Source organism: Cibotium barometz, chromosome 7, assembly GCF_041138505.1.
Source record: "Cibotium barometz isolate CiBa-2024 chromosome 7, ASM4113850v1, whole genome shotgun sequence".
NCBI classification, from domain to species: Eukaryota; Viridiplantae; Streptophyta; class Polypodiopsida; order Cyatheales; family Cibotiaceae; genus Cibotium; species Cibotium barometz.
In genome coordinates, this window is record NC_141052.1 from 42,916,290 (window position 1) to 42,939,514 (window position 23,225).

Sequence of the window (23,225 nt, forward strand, 5' to 3'; positions counted from 1 at the left end):
AACAGAAATTGTAAATTTTAATTGTATGAACATGTGGAACTTTCAAGACGTGTTCACATTATGGACAACATACTGTAGGGTTACTTTCACATTGAAAAATATCACCAGATACGTTACTTTCCTAAGACAAAATTGCACAATGGAACTATCGTGACGCATTTTGAAATTGTCATGTAACAAAAAGGTGGTGGAAATGGATCGTGTGAAGCTGTAATGTGTTGTTCCAGATGAATCTAAGATGACAAATCTGCATTTTTGGGAGGAGAGATTGTCATCGATAGTTAGGAATGCTCTCCAATATGGATCAAATGCAGTAATCAAGTCTTTCAGAATGTAAAAGTTGCAGATTACCCATAAAGACATGTATCACTTAAGTAAATGTGAGATGCTCTGCTCATCGCAATACAAATGGTAGCTCAATGCTAGAAAAGTATAGCCAATGCTATCTCTGAGGATGCTTTTATTATGAGCCTTAATGATTTATTTTGGACAAGTAATATAATGTCATACTTTGGAAAAAGAATTAACAGCAGTCCATTATCTCACCACCAAACATATTACCAATCATGTGGCTGGGTTGGCAATGAACTACAGAGAAGCCTTTACCTACACCACAGTAAGGGCTTGCAATATGGTTCTTGTCTTGCCACTCTTTCTGAACTACATAAAAAGACAGCTCAACATCAATTATAGCTGTGACACCATTGCACGTCATATGGACAATCTAACCAAGCACATTAATGAAATATCGTAAATGAAATACTGCCAGTTGTAATCAGGCGCAGTCGTGCAATCTTTTTTGCAATAGAGGTACAAGCCGGGCTTAGAAAGAGTATATTTCAGGGAGAGATAAGTTGGCATCCCCTTGGAACTGCATATAAAACTTTAAATTCATAACATGATGGGCTCCAAAAAGAGAAACACAAATACAACTGCAGATCAAGCTGTACATGAACTGGTACAAGTCCCTTCATCCTCAAACTAAAGCAATGTGAACTCCATAAACCCAGGACTCTCTCAATTATCATTTACGACAAAGCTGTCTGGAACATATTTCCTGTAGGCAATTTTCTTATCCAAGGTCCAGGGTGGCTCTTAGCCTGTAAGAAAAAAAAAACATGACAATATATGGCCATGATTACAAATTTCTCTTGTTAAAATTACCACATATATACACTAGACTACACATAGAAATCTACATGCCAACAAGTCATGAAGTTGTTTCCTTGAAGCTGCTGGTGTTATGTTCATTGCAGGAGATGGTGGGGATGCCTGCCTAACCATCCTGTGTGCCAAAACCTAGAGACTAGTAGCTCTAGCTCCATTTGACCATACCTTTCCTGAATCATCAACCAAGGCAGTTGAATGGCACATCCCCATTTGCCCTCCATATTCCAAATATTAACTACACGGAACTAAGGAACAGGGGGCATGTGCTGTCCTCTAAAGTGAGGTCGAGGCTAACCTTAGGGTTAGATTGGTTAATCTGTGGAAGGTTCTCAAAATTTGTCCAAGTCACCGGTTTCTACCAAAGGTCCCTAGAATTCCATACCACTACAACCGCCATTAATGGACCGTCTGCCTCAAGGATGGCTAATCGGGAATGGATTGTATCCACAGTCGGCACATACCATCTTGTCACATGACAATACCATAATCCACTATTTAGGCTCATCCCACTTCTTACACACTTATAATAGCTATAACTTATGGGATTATTGTTGCCAGATGCAAGGGTAGTGATGGGTGAACACCAATAAGACCAGCTGGGGCACTTTTTACCCTCCATAAGAGGGGTCTTTTCCCCCAAGCTCTTGTGCATGTGAACCTTCACTTATAATTGTAAACTGGCCTCCAACCTTCAGACAGAACCAAAGGGCGGTGCAAAAACAAACTTGCACATAAAACCCTTCAACACCTTTGAGGACCTGGAAAAGGAAAACAAACAGGGGGAGCTAGAGTGCTCTTGCAAACAGTACATGGACACCGATCGGCCCCAAAATGCAATGGCGCCCCTTGCGGTATTCCTTTAATTGATTATAAGAGAGCTTTGATTACAATAAGGCTAGAAATTCAGCCGTCACACTAGAACTCCTGAAGCTTGCAAAGACCCTGCATCATGACTTCATATCCACTTGGCATCCACAAATAAGTCCAACCATTGTTCACATCAAAAGACTCACGCATTGAGTCTGCATACAGAAGCTTTCTCCCATGATCAGGGCTGCCACAACCATCCATAGCCTCTCACCTTATGAACAGCATCACACCCTGACACATCCAATGCTTCTGCATCACAACAGACTCCCAAAAGATAACTCGCATCACAGCACAGCACAACATACCACACAGTCGACACACCTGTACCAACCCTCTCTACCTTCCAAGGGTACTATCCATCTCTGTCATGGATTCCCTGTCCCCTGTCCAATCAATAGCAAGGCTGTACCAAACATGTGTCCATTCCTGTACCTCCTGCCTGCATGTGACCTATCTCTTGGAGAACCATAAACATGTTTCCTCGAGAAACCTACAACCTGTTTCCACGTGTAACCCTTAGGCCTGTTTCTCTTTGAAACCTTTGTCCTGTTTCCATACAGAACCATTCACAACACCATTCAACAATAGTGCCAACAATGGCATACATCTAGTTACCTGTTCCCTCATGAAACATCTGGAAACATAGAGATGCCCATAATTGTAGGTCCCTTTGTTCCTTTCCAGCAGGAAGAAAACAATATGCTCCATGAGCATGCAGCCGCATCACTCCCATGCCAAGAAACACATTCAAATGACTTGTACTTGCAGCCGGAAACCCAAAACAGGCCATAAAAATCAGCCCCAAGTCTCATTCTAAGAGAGAGAAAAGCCCACGCGACTGTCTGTTTCCTGCTCAATCATGCATTTCTGCCCTCTTGCAATCAAGCCCACGCGACTGTGCCAAGGAGAGAGAGAGAACCCAAAAACGTGTTGTTCAGCCTCACGTACCTCCTACAACCAGCCCTCGTGCAGCCAATCGGGAGAGAGAGAGAGAGAAAGAAAGAAAGAAAGCTGTATTAACGTCTACTAGAGGCCGAACTCGACCTATGAGACAAATCAATGTGTACAACTGTCAATGTCTTCTGGATGTTCAGAGAGAGAGAGAGAGAGCAATCCTACAGCTGCCTTCCACCAGAGAGAGGGAATCTAAAAGCGTGCTGTTCAGCCCTGCAATTCCTGTAGGCCAGCTTGCCAGCCCTTCCAAAGAGAAAGCACTCCTGCAGTTTTGCTGTAGCCAACTATCACCATTTGGTCCATCTCCATTTCTGGAGCCACTTCTATGGGATTGTCACTCCATAGAGCGGCCAGATTTGTGCCATGTTCACATGGGGCTAGGCTAGTGTCCCATGTGAAAGGGCCACTTTTGTGGTGTCACATGGACGGGAGCCAGATCAGGGCCACCCGTGTGCGACCAGTGTTGCGTCACATGGACTGGAACCAGTTTCTTGTCACCCGTGTGTGATTTGCTTCGTGCTGTATGGACAGGAGCTTGTTGGTGCCACCCGTGTATGGCCAGGATGGTGTTTTACCTATGACTGTCACTCCATAGGAAGACCAAGACATATTTATTTATATTTGTCGTGCCAGTTTTGTGCCCGACGGGAACCTCTTGTACAAGTTTCATGAAAGGGAGATTTCGTCCACTATTTGTGCACATGCATTTATGCCTGCATGCATAAATTTGTTTTTGCATGACTTGTTTGCGTGTGTCTGCCTGTTATGCCGTGCCAGTACACTAGACGGGGATGCCCCCAGTGTACCATGGAATGCTGTTTGCTGACTTGGTGGTGTGGTGTGTGACCAGGTGGTAAGTATATTCATTTTCCCCTTTTTAAAAGGTGAAATCCATAAACTAGAGTAAACCTTAATTTTTTATAAGCTAATGTGTTCACACACATTTAAAGTTGGACTCGACATTTACTTTCTAGTGTGGGTGCCCATAAGTATAAATTATGTATTAAGGTATTATAACCTTTGATAAGCCTTTTTGCATGGAACATTATTAGAAAATCCCCACGTGGTGGGTTGGTAGCTCTCTTTCTCCATTGCCTCCTCACGGCTGCTCACGCCTGAATATTGCTGGCTGTACCTGCTTACTCCCCATCGCCTGCTGGAAGTGCTGATGTGGTAACCGCCTGCTGTACACGCTTGTTCCAGCCTTGCTGTACCCGCCTTGCAGCCCAGCTGCACCCGCCTGTACCAGCCTGTTGTACCGGCCACACAGCCCTACTGACCCTGGTGTACCTGCTGTCCACGGCTGTACTGTCCCTTCTGTACCTGCTGTCCACGACTGTACCAGCCTTGGTGTAACTGCAGTCCATTGCTGTACCAGCCCTTGTGTACTTGCTGTCCACGCCTGTTTGTTGCTGAACCTGCAGTACCTGGTGTACCTACTGTACCTACTGGCTGCCCCTGGTGTACCTACTGTACCTGTTGGCTGCCCTTGCTGTACCTGCTGCAAGTACAGGTACCTGCATAGTACCTGGCTGGTTGTACTTGCACACTTGTGAAGTACCTAAAGTGCTTGATTGTACCTGCTACAAATAGTACCGGTTGTATCTAACCGTACCAGGTGCTCTCTTATTCTTTTTCTCATTTGAATAAATCTGAAATTTGCTAATTTAAATTCAGAAAATGCTTTAAGTTGTGTAGTGCAGGAGCATGGCATGTATATGCTGACCATGTTCAGGAAATTCTTCCTGGTGTGGTTAGTATATTTCCCTGTGTGGTGTTGTTAACCGCGCTCTCACAGCTTCTAGGAGCCAGTGAAGGTTAGACTCACCAGGGAATTTGGGAGCAAAGCTCATTGGGGAGAACCAAGCCACGTTCCCTCCGCGGTGTACTCCTTGGCCTGCGTCAGTACGGGCATGCCTGTTGGTGCACGGTCCCGGAAGACCAGTGAAAGGCAGGTGTCCACCCGGGAATGAGCCTGTGATTTGGGGCTACTCTACCCAACACCTCTTCATCAACTTGAATCAGTTCTTTTTGGTTGTTTTCACTCCCTTGTGGAGAAATCTGGCTTGTCAGGCCCGTGACACTTCTACAAATATAAATACTCCAAGAAATACAAAAAGTATTGAGGGGGGGGGCCGGGCCTTTCCGGCCCCAGTGCTGGTGTCATTTGTATTTTCAGTATTTCTAGTATTTGTGTTGCTGATGTTGTTTCCATTGTTTAATAACAGTTAAATTAAGCGTTCTAAATATGTGTATATTGTCTTCCGATCTGTAGGCTTCCTGTAGGGAGCGGTCACACCAACCTCTCTCCAGAAAGTGTGCGCAGCATGAGTTCAGCCCTGTGCGCAGTCCAACCTGCAGGTGTGCCAAGCGAAAGAGAGAGAGAGAGAGAGAGAGAGAGAGAGAGAGAACATGTGCTGTCGCTTCAATCCGCCAGCCTTCCTTCTAAAAAAGCACACACGTGCCCTGCCCACCAGGAAAAACCGCACCAAAAAGCATATCCTTCAGATCCAACAGGCGCCTCCCAAAAAGCATGAGATAGAAAGAGGCGCATCCTCAAAAGTGGAGTAGCCTCCCAAATTAGCTTTTGGGCCACCAAAGGTTATAAACCCTTTTAAATTAAAAACTCTTTGTCCCCTTCACACTTGGGGTTGTGCACACATGGGTTTCCTTTTCAACTCCAAACTGATGCCATTCACACTGTCCACCATGTCCCCGTGCACACTTGCATACTATCCAGAGAAAACCACAGGGTCGTGACATACCCCCCTCTTGAAAAATAGCAAGCGTCCTCGATTGCACTCAATGGCACAGTAAGGCATCTTATGAGCAAAGACTCCCCATATGACAAAAGCAATGGCCCTCGAGTGCATCTGGGTGATGAAACAATCATCCTGCACAATAAGGCCACACCGTCACGTGAAAGTGACAAACAACTCTTGCTTGTTCCTTCAGAACCTGGAGCAAAAGTCTAAAACCAAGTGGAAACACGTAACCTGTGTTAGCCAAAAACAAAACCATGCATCATTCTACATATGGCACACATATGCATGACACACACATGCATTCGCAAACAATATGCTCCTCAAAATGCTCTACCTACTCTAAAGTAACAGTCTAAGGGCTGCTCGCAAGCCTTACGCCCATGGGCATCCCGCAGGACCCACGACTGGTGGTACAACATGAGCATATGAAAGCACTCAATGCATCCAAACAATACATCCACTAAGTACTTCCCACATATGTCTCATGGCCATCCCGCAAGAGTCGCACCTAGTAGTGCATCCATGCACATAATAAAGTACTTGATGTATCATACCAATATACATGCAACCATGCGAGCTTGCATCACTCCCATGCCAAGAAACACATTCAAGTGACCTGTACTTGCAACCGGAAACCCAAAACAAGCCATAAAAATCAGCCCCAAGTCTCCTTCCAAGAGAGAGAGAGAGAGAGAGAGAGAAAAGCCCATGCGACTGTCTGTTTCCTGCTCAATCATGCGTTTCTGCCCTCTTGCAATCAAGCCCACGCGACTGTGCCAAGGAGAGAGAGAGAGAGAACCCAAAAACGTGTTGTTCAGCCTCATGTACCTCTTGCAACCAGCCCTCGTGCAGCCAATCGGGGGAGAGAGAGAGAGAGAGAGAGAGAGAGAGAGAGAGAGAGCAGTCCTGCAGCCGCCTTCCACCAGAGAGAGGGAATCCAAAAGTGTGCTGTTCAGCCCTGCAATTCCTGTAGGCCAACCTGCCAGCCCTTCCAAAGAGAAAGCACTCCTACAGTTTTGCTGTAGCAGCCTTGTGCACAGTCCAGCCTGCCCGTGTGCCAAGCGAAAGAGGGAGAGAGAGAGAGAGAGAGAACATGTGCTGTCGCTTCAGTCCACCAGCCCTCCTTCAGAAAAAGCACACGCGTGCCCTGCCCACCAAGAAAAACCACACCAAAAAGCATATCCTTCAGATCCAGCAGGCGCCTCCCAAATAGCATGAGATAGAAAGAGGCGCATCTGTCAGAATATGCAGCGGAAATGACAACCAAACTTGGGTAGACAAGAGCAAGTAGACTGCAGAAAATAATCAGCACAAGAAACACAGAGAGATAGGTGTGTAAACTCTTCTCTATACACAAGATCCCGAAAAACTGAATGAGAAAGTGGTGGGGGCTGAGGGGCAATATATACATCTCTATGTGAGCAGTCGGCCAGCTCCAGAAGGTGCCCACGACTGTGAAAAATGCCCACGACTGCTGAAAATAGCAGTCGGCCAGCTACAGATGCCCACGCCTAGTCAGAACAGGTCGGCCAGCAGCCCAGATGCACACGACTGAAGAATGTCCAGTCGGCCAGCATTGGGATGCTCCTGGCATCACCTGGCAGCCCTCCAGCCACTAGGAAAAAATGGGAAAAACAGGGAAAAAATATGGGGAGTGTGGAAAAATGATATATGGGCGGGCACACCCACAACAGAGGCCCTGGTGTATACAAATAGACAGGAGATGACTTCTAACAACATCCTCCAAAAGTGGAGTAGCCTCCCAAATTAGCTTTTGGGCCACCAAAGGTTATAAAACCTTTTAAATTAAAATCTCTTTGTCCCCTTCACACTTGGGGTTGTCCACACATGGGTTTCCTTTTCAACTCCAAACTGATGCCATTCACACTGTCCACCATGTCCCCGTGCACACCTGCATACTATCCATTGCCTTGGGCCTCGTACCTGTGCACTTTCCTGTACCTTGGACCTGTACACCTTCATTTGGGATTGAATCAGTGTTTAGCCTTGCTGAGACAAAGTTGCCTGATTTTCCACACCACCACAAGCTCAAGACACATGCGATGGTTTCATCCATGCGCAATGCCATAAGGGTGGGTGGGACATGGGCAGCAACAATATCTCAAAACCAGCCTGAAGCTCTAATACCAATTTACATGCGGAAGCTCTCGGAACCTTCTTTCAACCCTAAACACCATATGGGAACATGCTGATGCAAAAACGCAAACAAAAGAGAGAGGAGAGAGACATAGATGAGCATTCAATATATCATATAGTACAAAACGGTACAACTATTCTTGCAGCCCTTGGCTGCCTTCTTGAAAAGGTAGAAAACCCTAAATCTAAGCCTAAGTCTAGACCCAGCCCATTGCTGGACTGAATGACTAAAATGATGAGCATCCAATGCCTATTTATAGGCTGGATATGACATAATAACTGGCCGACTGCTGGTTGGCCAGCTTCTTGGACAAATATTATGAACTTTGCCGTAGCCGACTGGACATACTCTTGCAAATGCTGGACGACAGCCCTCTATGTCCACCATTAGTCAAATCCCTGCCAAAACTAGCAACACTTGCTCCAAAATCTGGTTCTGATCTTTTTTCTTTATCTTGTTGCCTCCTCAGGATTAGCCTTGAGGTATGCCTGTGAATGCCTTGCACATGAGATCCCTCTTGGAGTCTCTCTCTCTCTCTCTCTCTCTCTCTCTCTCTCTCTCTCTCCTCTGCTGGCCGACAAGGGGCCAACCGTTCCGGCTCAGTGCAGTGTTATTGTATTGTTTATGGTTCTTCCGCTGTGTTTTTCATGCTCTCTTTGGTATTTGAAGTGTTGGTCTATTTATTGTTCCCGGTCCCGCTTCCTACTTGTGACAAGCTCATGTGGAACAAAAGATAGAATCCTCAACCACAAGAAGTTGCCAAGGTGAAACCCTCAATCTCCGATCTTTTCTCTATGTCAACACCCTTGGGAAACTAGATCAAATCACCTTTTTTCCAACAAGGGAATCCAAGCTACACCTAGATACACATCTTTAATCTTCTAAGTTCCAAGGAATTTAGGCTGATATCCATACCCATAGTGATATGATTAGTACATCATAGGGAACTTTGACCATAGGGATTTCTCTCTCCCAATCAGATAGTTCCTTGGAAACAAGTGCATATAGCATATCTACCAAGGTATGATTCATCCTCCTGTGTGCCCAACAAACTGAGAATAATCAACGAGAAATTCAATTAATCATTGATTGCTTGAAGTGTCCAATGACTTCATATCATTGGCGCCCACGTCAACCATAAATGGTAAGCCAGAATCAACATATAGCTATGATATCTAAGTCCTTTAAAAGAATTCATAATACACCTAGCCACTGCTCCAACTGGCCCAACTCTACCCCCCACACATAACCCTCCTGTCAATCTATCTGCACCATCCTCTGGGGGAGCCCCTGCTTCATCCACCGTTCAATCCCAAAGCCTAGTGCTTCTGCCCCAACACCTCATTTATTGCATCCACAAGTCCCCATCCTCAAATCATTCCACGAGGGGCCACATCTTAATGAGATACCAACACCAACTACTCAGGAAGAAGCCAATGAAGATGATGGGAAGGACCCAGTGTCACCAATTGGCCGACCATTTGGTCCATCTCCAGTTTTTGCGTCTCGTTCACTTGAGGCCAGGCCGGTGTCTCGTGTGAAGAGGCCAGTATTTTGCTGACATGGACGGGAGCCAGATTGGTGCCACCCGTGTGTTAGCAAGATGGTGTCGTATGGACGGGAGCCAGACTGGTGCCACCCGTGTATGACCTGGACTGTGCTCGACCCATGGGATTGTCACGCCATGGAAGAGCCAGTATTCGTGCCGTGTTTTGCCTATGGGACTGTCACACCATAGGGTGACTCGTGCCTGGAACTGTGTCTTACCTATGGGACTGTCACTCCATAGGAAGACCAAGTTTTTATGTTTTACGTCGTGCCAGTTTTGTGCCGACAAATATTTTGTACTTGTTCCATGAACGGGAGATATGTCCATGTTACTATTTGCACATGCACACATGATTTGCATGTTTGAAACTGTTTTCACATGACATGTATTTTTGTGTTTACCTGTTTGACGTGTTACTTACTGAGCGGGGACGCCTGCCAGTGAGTCGTGAAGTCTGTTCTGTATTCTGACGAGTTTTAGTGCATGTGAACAGGTGGTAAGTATATGGTACATGTTGTTTTAATGTTTCACATTCTAACCCTTTGTTTTATAAGGTTTAATGTTCACACACTTAAAAGTGGGCACCCCCTTTGGGCACCCACTTAGGGGCCAAGGTGGGGAGCCCCACTTAAGTGAGTGTGTAGGGGGGTGGGTGCATGGTCACCTACCCACATCCCCTTAGAGCTGGCCGCCCACATGCAAGCGTGGGGAGCCAGCCAGCACTATTAGTTTAAACTCCCTCTCCAAACCTTACAAAAGGAAACCATCACCTCCATCGTATACAGGCTGGCGATCATCTTTTGTATTCAATTTTTTTACAAACGGCGCCATCTTCACGAAGACTGCAGGCGGTTGTTTTCATTCAGGCGGCTGTTTTCATTCAGGCGGCTGCTTCTTCTTCCTCCAACCGGCGGCTGTGTACTCTCTCACTCCCAGGACTGCTGCATATCTGTATGACCGGCGGCTGTGTACTCTCTGCACCGCAGGCTGTGTACTCTCTGCACTGCTGGCTGCGCATGCTTTTCTACTGGCTACTGTTTATGCTTTTCTACTGGCTATTGTCTATGCAACTGCTGGCTGCGCATGCACTTCTACAGGCGGCTGGCTGGCAGACAGCAGGCGGTTCTTAGCAGACGGCTGCACTCCTTCTCTCACAGCAGGCGACTGCATCCCCACCACCTATAGGCGACTGTGCACAGCATCACCACCTGCATACGGCTGTGCACTCCATCTCCAATAAGGCAGGAGGCTGTGTGCTCTAACTCCAGCATCCTGCTCATTCTCCCCACGTTGCAGCCAGGCCTCTCCTCCCTTGCAAGTGGGTACTCCTCCTCTCACAACAGGCGGCTGTGATCTTTGCGGTGGTACTTGTCCTAGTGGCAACACTAAGTTTATCTACAAGGTGGCTGTGCCATCTCAACAAGATTGCACATCTTCTCCACTGGCGACTACAAGAAGACTTCACATCTCCTGGGTGGCATCTTCTACACAAATACCACGGGTATTGGTTCTCTATCAGCCATCCACAAGTAAGTGAATTTCAGATTTAAGTAAAGTATTTTTGTGTTAAATCTGATAAGGGATTCCCGACTCCCTATGGTGCCAACACCCGTTCGGTGCCGGGTAGTCCAAGCTCTATTGGCGAACCTCGGTCCAAAGGTGCTGAGATCGGGAGAGCCAGGCGTTAGTACGAGAGCGCCTGTTTGTGCGTGGTCTCGTAACACCAATGAGGCGCTCTCCGCGGAGTCCAGTGAAAGCACAGGACCGTAGAGACTGGACCACGCTAGTGGTCATTCTGCTTCGAGTATCTACTTCGAACGTCGACTTCGAACATATTTGTTTGGTACTGTTTTCATATGTACATGGACATCATCTGGTTCTTGGAACCCATGGAGCATTGTATTTGTTAAATACTCCCAATAAATATATCATATATTGAGGGGGGGGTCGGCCCGTTCCGGCCCCTTAAGTTGTCCATTTCAAATTTGTGGTTTTAAAGTTGTGCTATTAAGCGTGTGGGTGTCCAACGGAGTCTTCCCACTTGAAGGGATCGGTTTCATTGGTATCAGAGCACGGTTGTTTCCCTCTTCTTAGTGGGGAAACGAACCTGTGTACTGGACATCCCGCTTTTAGCAAACTTAAAACACAATGGACAGCCAAGGCAACCCTTTGGAAGTGCCTAATTCGAGGGGTCCATCTAGTGCCTCTCGTGGGTCTGATGCCCTGTGAGGAAGACACAAGCCCCTTGAAAGGGTTAATGATAGTGAATCAAAGAGTCAACTGTCTCCAAGAAAGACAGTTATGCTTGAACAAGAGCCTGATGCTATGAGGGCTGAAATGGAACATATGAGAAAACTTTTGCAGGCTCAAGAGCAAGAGTTAAAGTTTTTGCATGAAGATCCCCATCTACAAAGTGCTATTGAAGCCAGGAAGGCTGATGCAATGGTAGATGTAACTTTTGAATCAATGGCTCAGGAAGTGGGCAAGAAACCAAGGGAGTTGGCACTTGCCTACCTCCTCCGCAAAGGTGATATCAAAGAGGGGGATGACGGAGAGCTGAAATTCAGAAATCCACCTCGTTTGAAGCATGGAGATCCCGCATCTCAAAGGCTGAAATCTTTTATGCAAAAGGAAGAGGTGACAGTCACCTCTCGACATGCATCTTCTCCACAAGGCACTAAGCCTGACAGATATATGTATGCCAGTGCTCATGGAGGGCATGAAAGTCACATGCATGCAAGACATGTATCTCATGGTGTGACAGGTCTGCTTCTAGAAAAATTTTGCCTTCTGAGTTGTCTCATGGAGAGACATTGCCATATGCAGGTAAGTCACATGCATCTGAGTTTCGAGTTCGTGGAGCACATGCCACCGTGCCCCATGAAATTTCTATGACGGCCCATGAAGCCCATGCAGATAGGGCTGCCCCGTTGGATAAGGGGAAAAGAAAAAGAGAAGACCATGAGCCTCATGCGAGGAAGCTCAAGGAATTCAAAGCAGGTGACAAATCTGTTAAATTTGATGTTTTCCATGGTGAACATGATGCTTCTAAGGTGTTAGCATTTGTGGCACAGTTCGACATTGCTTTTAGCGATGAGGACTTTACTGAAAAATCTAAAGTACGCCATGCTAGCATGTTTTTGAAAGGCATTGCTGCTCATTGGTGGATCACTGAAAAGATCACCAAGGATCCCATTTCCACTTGGAAGGAATTTAAAGACAGATTCTATGCTCAGTTTTTTGCCACCGAATGCGCAGCAAACTCTCACTCAAAAGTGGGACAGGTTGGAGCAAAGAGACAATGAAAGCGTGCAACAGTATGTTAACAAGTTCTGGAAAGTGTTGCTGGAAGTGACTCCCTTTATGCAAATCACTGAGGATGAAAGAAAGAGGAGGTTTCGTTCTGGACTGCAACCAGTATATCGTTCGGACATTGAATTGCACCCGAAGCATACTTTGCAACAGCTCACAGCTTCTGCTCTTGCTATGGAGCAATTGGTGCTCAAGATTAAACAGGATCAAGGAGGTTCAAAGGGGAAGGACAAGGCTGTCCCAAATCTGCAAAAGGGTGGACAGCCACCTAAAAAGAACTTCCGGGAGTCCTACAAGGGTGGTAAAGCTGAAAATAACACATCTAAAGATCAGGGCCCAAGGAAGAACAAATTCGGCTTAACCTCGGAGCAAAGAGAGCAATATGCCAAGGATGGAAAATGCTTTTCTTGTGGTAGCAAAGACCACATGTTCCGACAATGCCCAGATCGCAAACCAAAGCACGAGGACAAGCAGACCAAGGCTAATGTACATGCAGTTCCTGATGTGCAAGGAAATACAAGTCATGATGCAAAAGAGCGAATGGTTTGCAAGGCTTGGGGGCAAATCAAGGATCAGCTTGCACTATTCATGTTTGATGACTGTGCAACTGACAACTTCATCTCTATGCAAACGGCAGCTGCATTGGGTATTGAGGTTGAGAACATGGGACCTCAGATTGAAGCCGAAGCTGCATTTATTGGTAAAGAGGTGCAGGTTACCCCATTGATAGGGAAGTTGCGCATCCATATCCAGGACTACCTTGATAATGAACATTTCCTAGTTGCTCCACTGAATGGATGTGATGTATTGTTGGGCAAGCCATGGCACCATAGGCTTGAGCCCCGCAAAGACTACAAGTCTAATATGATTTCTTTTATGCATAAAGGCCGCATGCATTTTATTGATGCTGGCAAAGAAAGGGATTCCATCCCACTTGTATCACACATCCAAATTAATAAAGCAATGAAAAAGAGTCTTTCAGCGTACTTGGTTTTTGTTCGTGATAGCCTTGTGCCAAATCATCAAAATGTGGATGCTATGTCTAATGATAGGCTGAATTTTCTTTATGCATCAACGACTGTTTTGCTGATTCATTGCCAGGTGAATTACCTCCCCAAAGGCCCGAAGATCATCGCATAGATCTTGTGCCAGGTAGTTCTCCTCCTAACAAACCCGCATACCGAGTGAGTGCTGCACAACAACAAGAAATCATGAAGCAGGTAAACGAGCTTTTAGAGAAAGGTTTGGTTCAGCCCAGTTCCTCACCTTACTGCTCTCCTGTGCTTCTTGTTCAAAAGAAGGACGGATCATTCCGTATGTGTGTGGACTATAGAGCTTTGAACAAGCTTACCATCAAGAACAGATTCCCAATTCCGCGAATTGATGATATCTTGGATAAGCTTGATGGCTCAGCTTGCTTTAGCAGACTTGATTTGAAGAGTGGTTATCACCAGATATGCGTGGTGCCACAAGATGTCCATAAAACTGCTTTCAGGACAGCCTTCGGACTATATGAATTTTTGGTAATGCCTTTTGGTCTTACCAATGCTCCTGCTACTTTTAATCGTATGATGGATAGGATATTCCGACCCCATCGCAAATTCACAGGAGTATTCTTTGATGATATCTTGGTATTCTCCAAGAATGAGCAGGAACACAGAACTCATTTGGTCACAGTGTTCGTAGAGTTGCGGAAGCATAAACTTTTCATCAATGCCAAGAAAAGTGAGTTTTTCCTTTCAGAGATTCATTATTTGGGACACATTGTATCCAGAGATGGAGTGACAATGGATCCTGCAAAGATAGAGACCATTCGCAATTGGCCCGAATTGCAAAACGTACATCAAGTACATAGTTTTCTGGGATTATGTTCGTATTACAGGCGTTTCGTAAGGCATTTCGCCATGATTGCCACTCCTCAACATGATCTCACAAAGAAGAAAATCACTTTCAAATGGACTTCAAAGGAACAGGATGCTTTCTTGCAGCTCAAGAATGCTATTATATGTGGTCCAGTAATGATTGTTCCTGACTTGCACAAGTCATTCGTGGTTGAATGTGATGCTTGTGGTGATTGCATAGGAGCTGTCCTAAATCAAGAAGGGCATGCAGTTGCATACGAGAGCCGTCGTTTGCATGATGCCGAGCTTCATATGGATATCTATGAGAAAGAGCTCTTGGCTGTAATTCACGCCTTAAAGATATGGAAACATTATCTTCTTGGGGCTGAATTTGTAGTCAAGACAGATCATCAAAGCTTGAGATACTTTCTATCTCAAACAAAGCTTTCAGAGAAGCAGATGAGAATGGCAAACTTTCTTTCCATGTTTCATTTTCAGATTGTGCATCCTCCAGGAAAGAAAAATGTGGTGGCCGATGCATTATCCAGGAGGCCTTATGTAGCTGCAGTCTCAGTGGCCTCTCATGGCGACCTATCTGCTATGCGAGATTTGTATCATTTGGATGCTGATTTTTGCCATATATGGACTGATTTGATGGCTGGTCATTCACATGCCTCTTATGTTATCAACGAGAGTTATCTTATGAAGGATAATTGCCTATGTGTGGTGAAGGATTTGCGTCCAAAGGTTATGGACGAATGTCATGCTCCACCTTATGCTGGTCATACAGATATTATGCCTACTACTCGCATGATTCAGAGATATTTCTTTTGGCCAAGCATGCGTAAAGACATTGAGGCTTATGTGCGTGCATGTATCACTTGCCAAAAGGTGAAATTTGATAGGCAAAAACCTCCAGGTTTGCTTCAGCCATTGCCAATTCTCTCCCAACCTTGGGAAAGCATTACTATGGATTTTATTATGGATTTGCCTAGATCCCAGCATGGGAATGATGCTATTTGGACCATTGTGGACAGGTTTAGCAAGCAAGCTCATTTCTTGCCCGTCAAGAAAACCATTAAAGCTGATCATATGGTAAAGCTTTTTCTTGCTAATATTTTCAAGCATCATGGTATGCCTAAATCCATTGTTAGGGATAGAGATCCCAGGACTACAAGCCTCTTTTGGAGAGCTTTGTTTGATAATATGGGTACTAAACTTGAGTTTTCATCAGCTTATCATCCCCAAACGGATGGCCAAAGTGAAGCTGCAAATTCAGCCGTGTTGGATTTATTGAAGTGTTATGTGGCAGATCAAAAGAGTGCATGGGAGAAGTATCTTCCACTTGTTGAGTTTGCCTACAACAATACGATCATGCTTCCACGGGAAAGGCTCCATTTGAGATTATTTATGGCAGAGTGGTATTGCCACCCATCCTTCGTACCAAGGATGAGATTTTTGCAGCTAATGAATATGTTCGTGACTTGGATGTTGCCTTTGGTCAGGTGCGGACAGCTATTGCAAGATCTCAGGATAAGCATAAAATGGCTGCTGACAAGCACAGAAGGGACATGGAAGTCAAAGAAGGTGATTGGGTATTGCTGAAATTTGAGAAGGCTAGGCTTCGGAAGAGACCAAGACGAGAAGGTTCATATCCTAAGCTTTCTCCTCGCTATTATGGACCCTTCAAGGTGATTCACAAGATCAATGAAGTGTAATACAGGCTTGCTTTACCTAGTCACTGGAAGATTCACAATGCTTTTCATGTGAGTCTATTTCGGAAATATGTGGGGCCAGATCCTGATGAGCCTGTCACACAAAAGATCCGCCAGAGATTGAAGAGCTTGAGGAGATCCTCCAGCCAGAATAGATTGTTTTTCACAAGGAGAGAAAGCTACCTGCAGGAAAGCTTTCCAGGAGATACCTTGTGAAGTTTAAGAATTATTTGCCTATTGATGCCAAGTGGGTAAATGAGGTCTATTTTGTTGATTATCCACAGTTGTTGCAGGCATATCTTGAGGCTTTTCAGTTGAGGACTACTCTTTAGAAGCCCGAGGGGATGTCACCAATTGGCTGACCATTTGGTCCATCTCCAGTTTTTGCGTCTCGTTCACTTGAGGCCAGGCCGGTGTCTCGTGTGAAGAGGCCAGTATTTTGCTGACATGGACGGGAGCCAGATTGGTGCCACCCGTGTGTTAGCAGGATGGTGTCGTATGGACGGGAGCCAGACTGGTACCACCCGTGTATGACCTGGACTGTGCTTGACCCATGGGATTGTCACGCCATGGAAGAGCCAATATTCGTGCCGTGTTTTGCCTATGGGACTGTCACACCATAGAGAGACTCGTGCCTGGAACTGTGTCTTACCTATGGGACTGTCACTCCATAGGAAGACCAGGTTTTTATGTTTTACGTCGTGCCAGTTTTGTGCCGACAGATATTTTGTACTTGTTCCATGAACGGGAGATATGTCCATGTTACTATTTGCACATGCACACATGATTTGCATGTTTGAAACTGTTTTCGAAGACATGTATTTTTGTGTTTACCTGTTTGACGTGTTACTTACTGAGCGGGGACGCCTGCCAGTGAGTCGTGAAGTCTGTTCTGTATTCTGACGAGTTTTAGTGCATGTGAACAGGTGGTAAGTATATGGTACATGTTGTTTTAATGTTTCACATTCTAACCCTTTGTTTTATAAGGTTTAATGTTCACATACTTAAAAGTGGGCACCCCCTTTGGGCACCCACTTAGGGGCCAAGGTGGGGAGCCCCACTTAAGTGAGTGTGTAGGGGGGTGGGTGCATGGTCACCTACCCACATCCCCTTAGAGCTGGCCGCCCACATGCAAGCGTGGGGAGCCAGCCAGCACTATTAGTTTAAACTCCCTCTCCAAACCTTACAAAAGGAAACCATCACCTCCATTGTATACAGGCTGGCGATCATCTTTTGTATTCAATTTTTTTACAAACGGCGCCATCTTCACGAAGACTGCAGGCGGTTGTTTTCATTCAGGCGGCTGCTTCTTCTTCCTCCAACTGGCGGCTGTGTACTCTCTCACTCCCAGGACTGCTGCGTATCTGTATGACCTCCTCCAACCCGCGGCTGTATACTCTCTACACCGCAGGCTGTGTACTCTCTGCACTGCTGGCTGCGCATGCTTTTCTACTGGCTACTGTTTATGCTTTTCTACTGGCTACTGTCTTTGCAACTGCTGGCTACGCATGCACTTCTACAGGCGGCTGGCTGGCAGACAGCAGGCGGTTCTTAGCAGACGGCTGCACTCCTTCTCTCACAGCAGGCGACTGCATCCCCACCACCTATAGGCGACTGTGCACAGCATCACCACCTGCAGACGGCTGTGCACTCCATCTCCAATAAGGCAGGAGGCTGTGTGCTCTAACTCCAGCAAGCTGCTCATTCTCCCCACGTTGCAGCCAGGCCTCTCCTCCCTTGCAAGTGGGTACTCCTCTTACAACAGGCGGCTTCGATCTTTGCGGTGGTACTTGTCCTAGTGGCAACACTAAGTTTATCTACAAGGTGGCTGTGCCATCTCAACAAGATTGCACATCTTCTCCACTGGCGACTACAAGAAGACTTCACATCTCCTGGGTGGCATCTTCTACACAAATACCACGGGTATTGGTTCTCTATCAGCCATCCACAAGTAAGTGAATTTCAGATTTAAGTAAAGTATTTTTGTGTTAAATCTGATAAGGGATTCCCGACTCCCTATGGTGCCAACACCCGTTCGGTGCCGGGTAGTCCAAGCTCTATTGGCGAACCTCGGTCCAAAGGTGCTGAGATCGGGAGAGCCAGGCGTTAGTACGAGAGCGCCTGTTTGTGCGTGGTCTCATAACACCAATGAGGCGCTCTCCGCAGAGTCCAGTGAAAGCACAGGACCGTAGAGACTGGACCACGCTAGTGGTCATTCTGCTTCGAGTATCTACTTCGAACGTCGACTTCGAACATATTTGTTTGGTACTGTTTTCATATGTACATGGACATCATCTGGTTCTTGGAACCCATGGAGCATTGTATTTGTTAAATACTCCCAATAAATATATCATATATTGAGGGGGGGGTCGGCCCGTTCCGGCCCCAGTGCTGGTGTCCATCTTTCCATTTCATTTCATTTCAATTTCAAGTTGTATTAAGTTGTCCATTTCAAATTTGTGGTTTTAAAGTTGTGCTATTAAGCGTGTGGGTGTCCAACGGAGTCTTCCCACTTGACGGGATCGCTTTCACCCAGGGGTGTCCTTGCATGTCCACGAATAGTAGTAACTCCCATACCCACCAACCGTGCAGGATCTCACATTCCAAGACAAGTTAACATGGTTTCACCCGCCCGACCTACCATAAGGCACTTTGCCATCTTACTTGCTTAAACGAGCACTTATCTTTTGTAAGACAGCGCTGGAACATATAAAGCGGCCTTGCCTTGAGCTTGATATCAAATAGTGAAAGTCTACAAACTTTGTGTACATAATTGCTTAAGACTAGTAATAGAGGCCGGATCATTTTCAAAAGTATCTCCTTAAGTCTCACAATGTGACTCCATCTAATCTTGTACTCTTAACTCGGGTTGCTCGAAAATAAACTTCTTAAATTCTTATGGTTGTTTCTCATCCTAAACGACACTCATTCATCCGATATTAGTAGGACTCCATATGAGGCAGCTTTTGGTCGTTGTTTCTCGTCTCTTCTTACGAGGATGGTGTCGCCATCATTGGAGGCCAACAAAACTACAAAATCATTTTCAGACATTATTGAGTATGTGAAGGAACGCCTAGCCAAAGCACAAGAAGCCTACAACATGCAAACCAACAAGTCTAGACGAGTTGTCAACTACAAGGATGGAGATTAGGTATTTCTCCGCATCATGAAGCAACCGTTAAAGCAAGTGTAGAAGTGTTGTCCCATGCTCTCTTTCCAAAGCTTTGGCCCATTTCCCATTTTGAAGAAGCTCAGTGATGTCTCCATGAACTTGAAGTTACCACATAGTTGGACTATACATGATGTCTTCCATGTCTCATGGTTGAAGCCTTATGCTACCATCCTTGCAAGAAGTTCCACATGAGCAGCAAACTAAAGTAGTCGATGAAGTAAAAGTTATCGAGCCCGAGCAGATTCTCCTCCACAAGTGGAAGCATGGTTCCGATTGAAGCCTCAAAGTTCAAACGGTTCTACACCAAGTTCAAAGACCGTAGCACTCACGAAGCCATTTGGCTCAACAAGGAGTTCTTGCAAGAGTGCCCACATATATTGGTAGGCTACTTGGAGGTCATGCAACTGCCACCAAGCTACGGAGGAGGGAATGTCACATACACTGGCTCATATCACTACTATACTTGTACAAATTTAGTGCCTTCTTAGGATTATTTGTCATACCTCGTGACCCCGTTTGCATAAATCATCTCAGTGCTTGAGTCTTTGACTGATGCACACATATCAACAACCAAGCACTTCATTGTGCTTCAGTCCAAGGCATTCCGCAGTCTTCTTCGTCAGTGTTCAGCCTTCATTCTTGCCTTGGAGTTGCTCCATAAAAGCCTTCCTTGGAAGCCCCACCTGGCTACCGACTCATGAAACCCTCCCCTTGGGTTTGCTCGACAACAACCAGCTTTTGGCAGTCATATAATTGACCAGGATTTACACGAAATCTTCTGTTGCATGAGTCCTATGCTGTGATTCTCTCTATTTTTTAACACTCACAACAGCAGTAGGTCTAGAGCCAGAGCATGTGTGGATAACTGTTCAATTTCTATTGTCTATGCCATCAAATCTTCAAGTTGGTGGAGTCAACTATAGTTACTTTCATTGATATCCTTTGATAAGAGCATCTACAATTGATACAACATCTTGGATCTCATTGTCAAGTTCTTGAACTTCTGCCACTGGTTCCTTACTTTTCTGATATCCTTACTGGACATTCTTAAGTATTGACCATTTCCAGAACATAACCCAAGTAACTAAGCAAAACATGATGTTTTCTTTTCTTTCCCTAAAATCTGATATTCACTTATCTGACATATGGATCTTCCTATGGGAAAATTGACGTCCAGACTCAGCCAAAATAAGCGACAGATCATGATCATTTTTATGGCATTAGAGAGCAGTGAAAATTGGGAAGAGCACAGGGGTGCAGGTGACAATGGCAAGAGATGAGGCATAAACTAAAGGAGGGAATCAGGAGTTGATTGGCAGGAAATTTTGCCTCCAGTGGGCTTTCACCAATCAATTGAAGAGACCCATTCCAGGCATGCAAAAATTAATGGAATGCCTAAAATTATATCCATCCATAAAATCAAACCACTGGAAATAACATGATAGGAAGCCTAACTTCTAACCTATTCAGTTTGACCCACTGAATTCAAGAAATGGATTACAAAAAGGCTTAATTCTTAACCATAGAAGCTAATTTGTACATGTCTTAGTCTACTTAAAAGTGGATCAACCTGTGAGAAAACCGTGTTGGAAAGGAGAAGGCAGTCTCTGATGATCTGTTGCAGTTCTGCCAAACAGGTTTGGAGGAGCTACATGTTGCTCAGGAAGCAAAGGTGGGCTTTGTACTTGAGTAATTGTTATTTCCGTTTGAATCACATTCTCCATTTCAATCTGTGCATAAGCAAATTTAGTTAGATTCAATATAGAGCGAAAACTTTGATCAGGCTACATGAAGATCTGTGCATAAGCAAGATTCAATATAGAGCGAAAACTTTGAGCAGGCTACATGAAGGTTTTTATGAGACATACCTTCAAGTAGTTTGAAATATCTGCTGTAGAAGGTGAGACTCCATATTGATGGTGGTGCTTCTGAATCCAATCAAAAAGCTTCTCCTAAAGGAAGTCACAAATGGTCAGAATTATTATGTTAATTTATGGTAGAAAACTCGATGAAGACATGGCAAGTCGTACAGCAAAGCCCAAAGCCACAGAAGGATGCATCACTTCAAAGCAAGGCAAACACAAATAGAAACCATAAAATGATTCACAGCAAGGCATGTTAAGAGGCAGCAATCACAGCAAGCAAGGCATGGCAAACCCCATATTAAAGCAAAATGTGCAATAGTTTACATCAAGAATGTGATAGGCGCCCCCCTCCCCAAGACACAAACTAAAAGTGTGCCATTTGATTTATAGATCAAATCAAAAAGGAAAAAGCAGATTTGTGGACTACACCTCATGTTGGGCATGGCATTCAATAATACCTGACAAAGATCGCATGGCGATATACATCGATTCATGGCAAAATGCGTGCCATAGGCCAAAACCTCTGGGGGAAAAACGCAAAGCGAAGCAGGTTCTGGATCGCTTACCAGGGCGTGTCTCTGGCCGGTCTGAAACGCAATTTTGTGCTGGTTCTGCGCCTGCGTGTAGAGGTGGGAGATGGAGTTTGCAGCCGCACAGAAGGAGGTGTGGAGGTTCCTCTCCACATCCTCCAAACCCCCGGCCTCCGATCTCCTCTTCTTCATTGAGAACGCAAGTGATTTCCCCCTCTTCGTCGCAGTGGTTAATTCTTTAGATGCTCCTGCTGCAGGCTTTCATGATGGCAGCCTTTGCTTTCATATCTCCACCTAAGGTAGAACAAATGACTTTACACGCCCAATAATATGGCACCATTAGGGGCTCTCTTCACGCCCATTAGGTTAGGGCCTCATCAGAAGCATGTGTGTGTGTGTGTGTGTGTCTCTCTCTCTCTCTCTCTCTCTCTAAAGACGAATTTCTTACTCTCATGGTAAGACTCTTTGGCTAGTTGTTGTGTACAAGGAGATCTTGGAAATTACACAACTTGCCTGTTTTATTGCAATCTTGAGGGTCACCTACCATCGTTTGGGTTGGAAGAAAAGTTGGACGACATCAACATCCAGTCTTGAAGGTGGCACCAGATCTAATCAATCCAAATCAAATGATTCTTCTAGATCATGTTCTTGTATTTCCCTCGAGGAATGTAGACATGTCATGTGTTATTAATATTGGCATCATTGATCCTATCATGATTCCTATCTAAAACGTCCCAACTGTATAAAAGTCCAAATCAAATGATTCTTCTAGATCATGTTCTTGTATTTCCCTCGAGAAGAAGGAATGTAGACATGTCATGTGTTATTATCATTGGCATCATTAATCCTTTTATGACTTCTATCTAAAACGTCCCAACTGTATAAAAGTGTGGACATATCTAAAGAATCAACACGAGACTCTACAATCCAGGACAAAAATCCTAAATCTTGAGAATCAATTAGCCTCGAAGAAAATATCTTAGTGAGAATCAATACACCAATTCCTCACACGAATCAAGGACCTTCATGAAAAGATGGTAACAATGGGGGATCACACTCACCTCATAAGATATGGCACTTCTTCTCTATTATTGTGACCATCACGGAGACCACAAGTTGTGGATTCACTCCAAGTGTGATTATGCGATCATCTCTTGGATGCCAACGGCAATGTTAATAGAAGAGGCGCGTGATGAAAGAACATATACAAGCTCTTACTTTTGTTGCTCTCGAGTCAATGTGCACACAAGCAAGCTATGGCAACAAGAAAGACTTGGTCACGTGAATTTTATATTTTGTAAGACATAGTCATGACGCAAGAACA

General features: G+C 45.1%; 1 protein-coding gene across 2 annotated transcripts; it reads right to left on the minus strand.

The window, feature by feature from the left end:
* Positions 1–716: 716 nt before the first annotated feature.
* On the minus strand, positions 717–22,565 carry LOC147637040 (uncharacterized). 2 transcript variants are annotated; one of them, XM_086800658.1, is made up of 4 exons: positions 21,938–22,565; positions 21,375–21,458; positions 21,077–21,236; positions 717–1,100 (listed from the first exon to the last, which is right to left on the minus strand). In XM_086800658.1, exons 1-4 carry the CDS (start codon positions 22,091–22,093, stop codon positions 1,096–1,098), a joined length of 405 nt encoding a protein of 134 aa, XP_086656784.1. In that variant the 5' UTR covers positions 22,094–22,565; the 3' UTR covers positions 717–1,095. The 2 variants fall into 2 exon arrangements, with proteins under 2 accessions (XP_086656784.1, XP_086656783.1); XM_086800657.1 differs by having other exon boundaries at positions 21,830–22,399.
* Between the last annotated feature and the right edge of the window lie 660 nt (positions 22,566–23,225).

What these genes read in the sequence shown, in the direction of transcription:
- LOC147637040 (XM_086800657.1), bottom strand. Translation starts at nt 22,093, where the DNA reads ATGAAGAAGAGGAGATCGGAGGCCGGGGGTTTGGAGGATGTGGAGAGG. An exon ending in CGCCATGCGATCTTTGTCAG is followed by an intron (nt 21,459 to 21,829) that starts GTATTATTGAAT and finishes GACTTCCTTTAG; the next exon opens with GAGAAGCTTTTTGATTGGAT. An exon ending in ATATTTCAAACTACTTGAAG is followed by an intron (nt 21,237 to 21,374) that starts GTATGTCTCATA and finishes GCTTATGCACAG; the next exon opens with ATTGAAATGGAGAATGTGAT.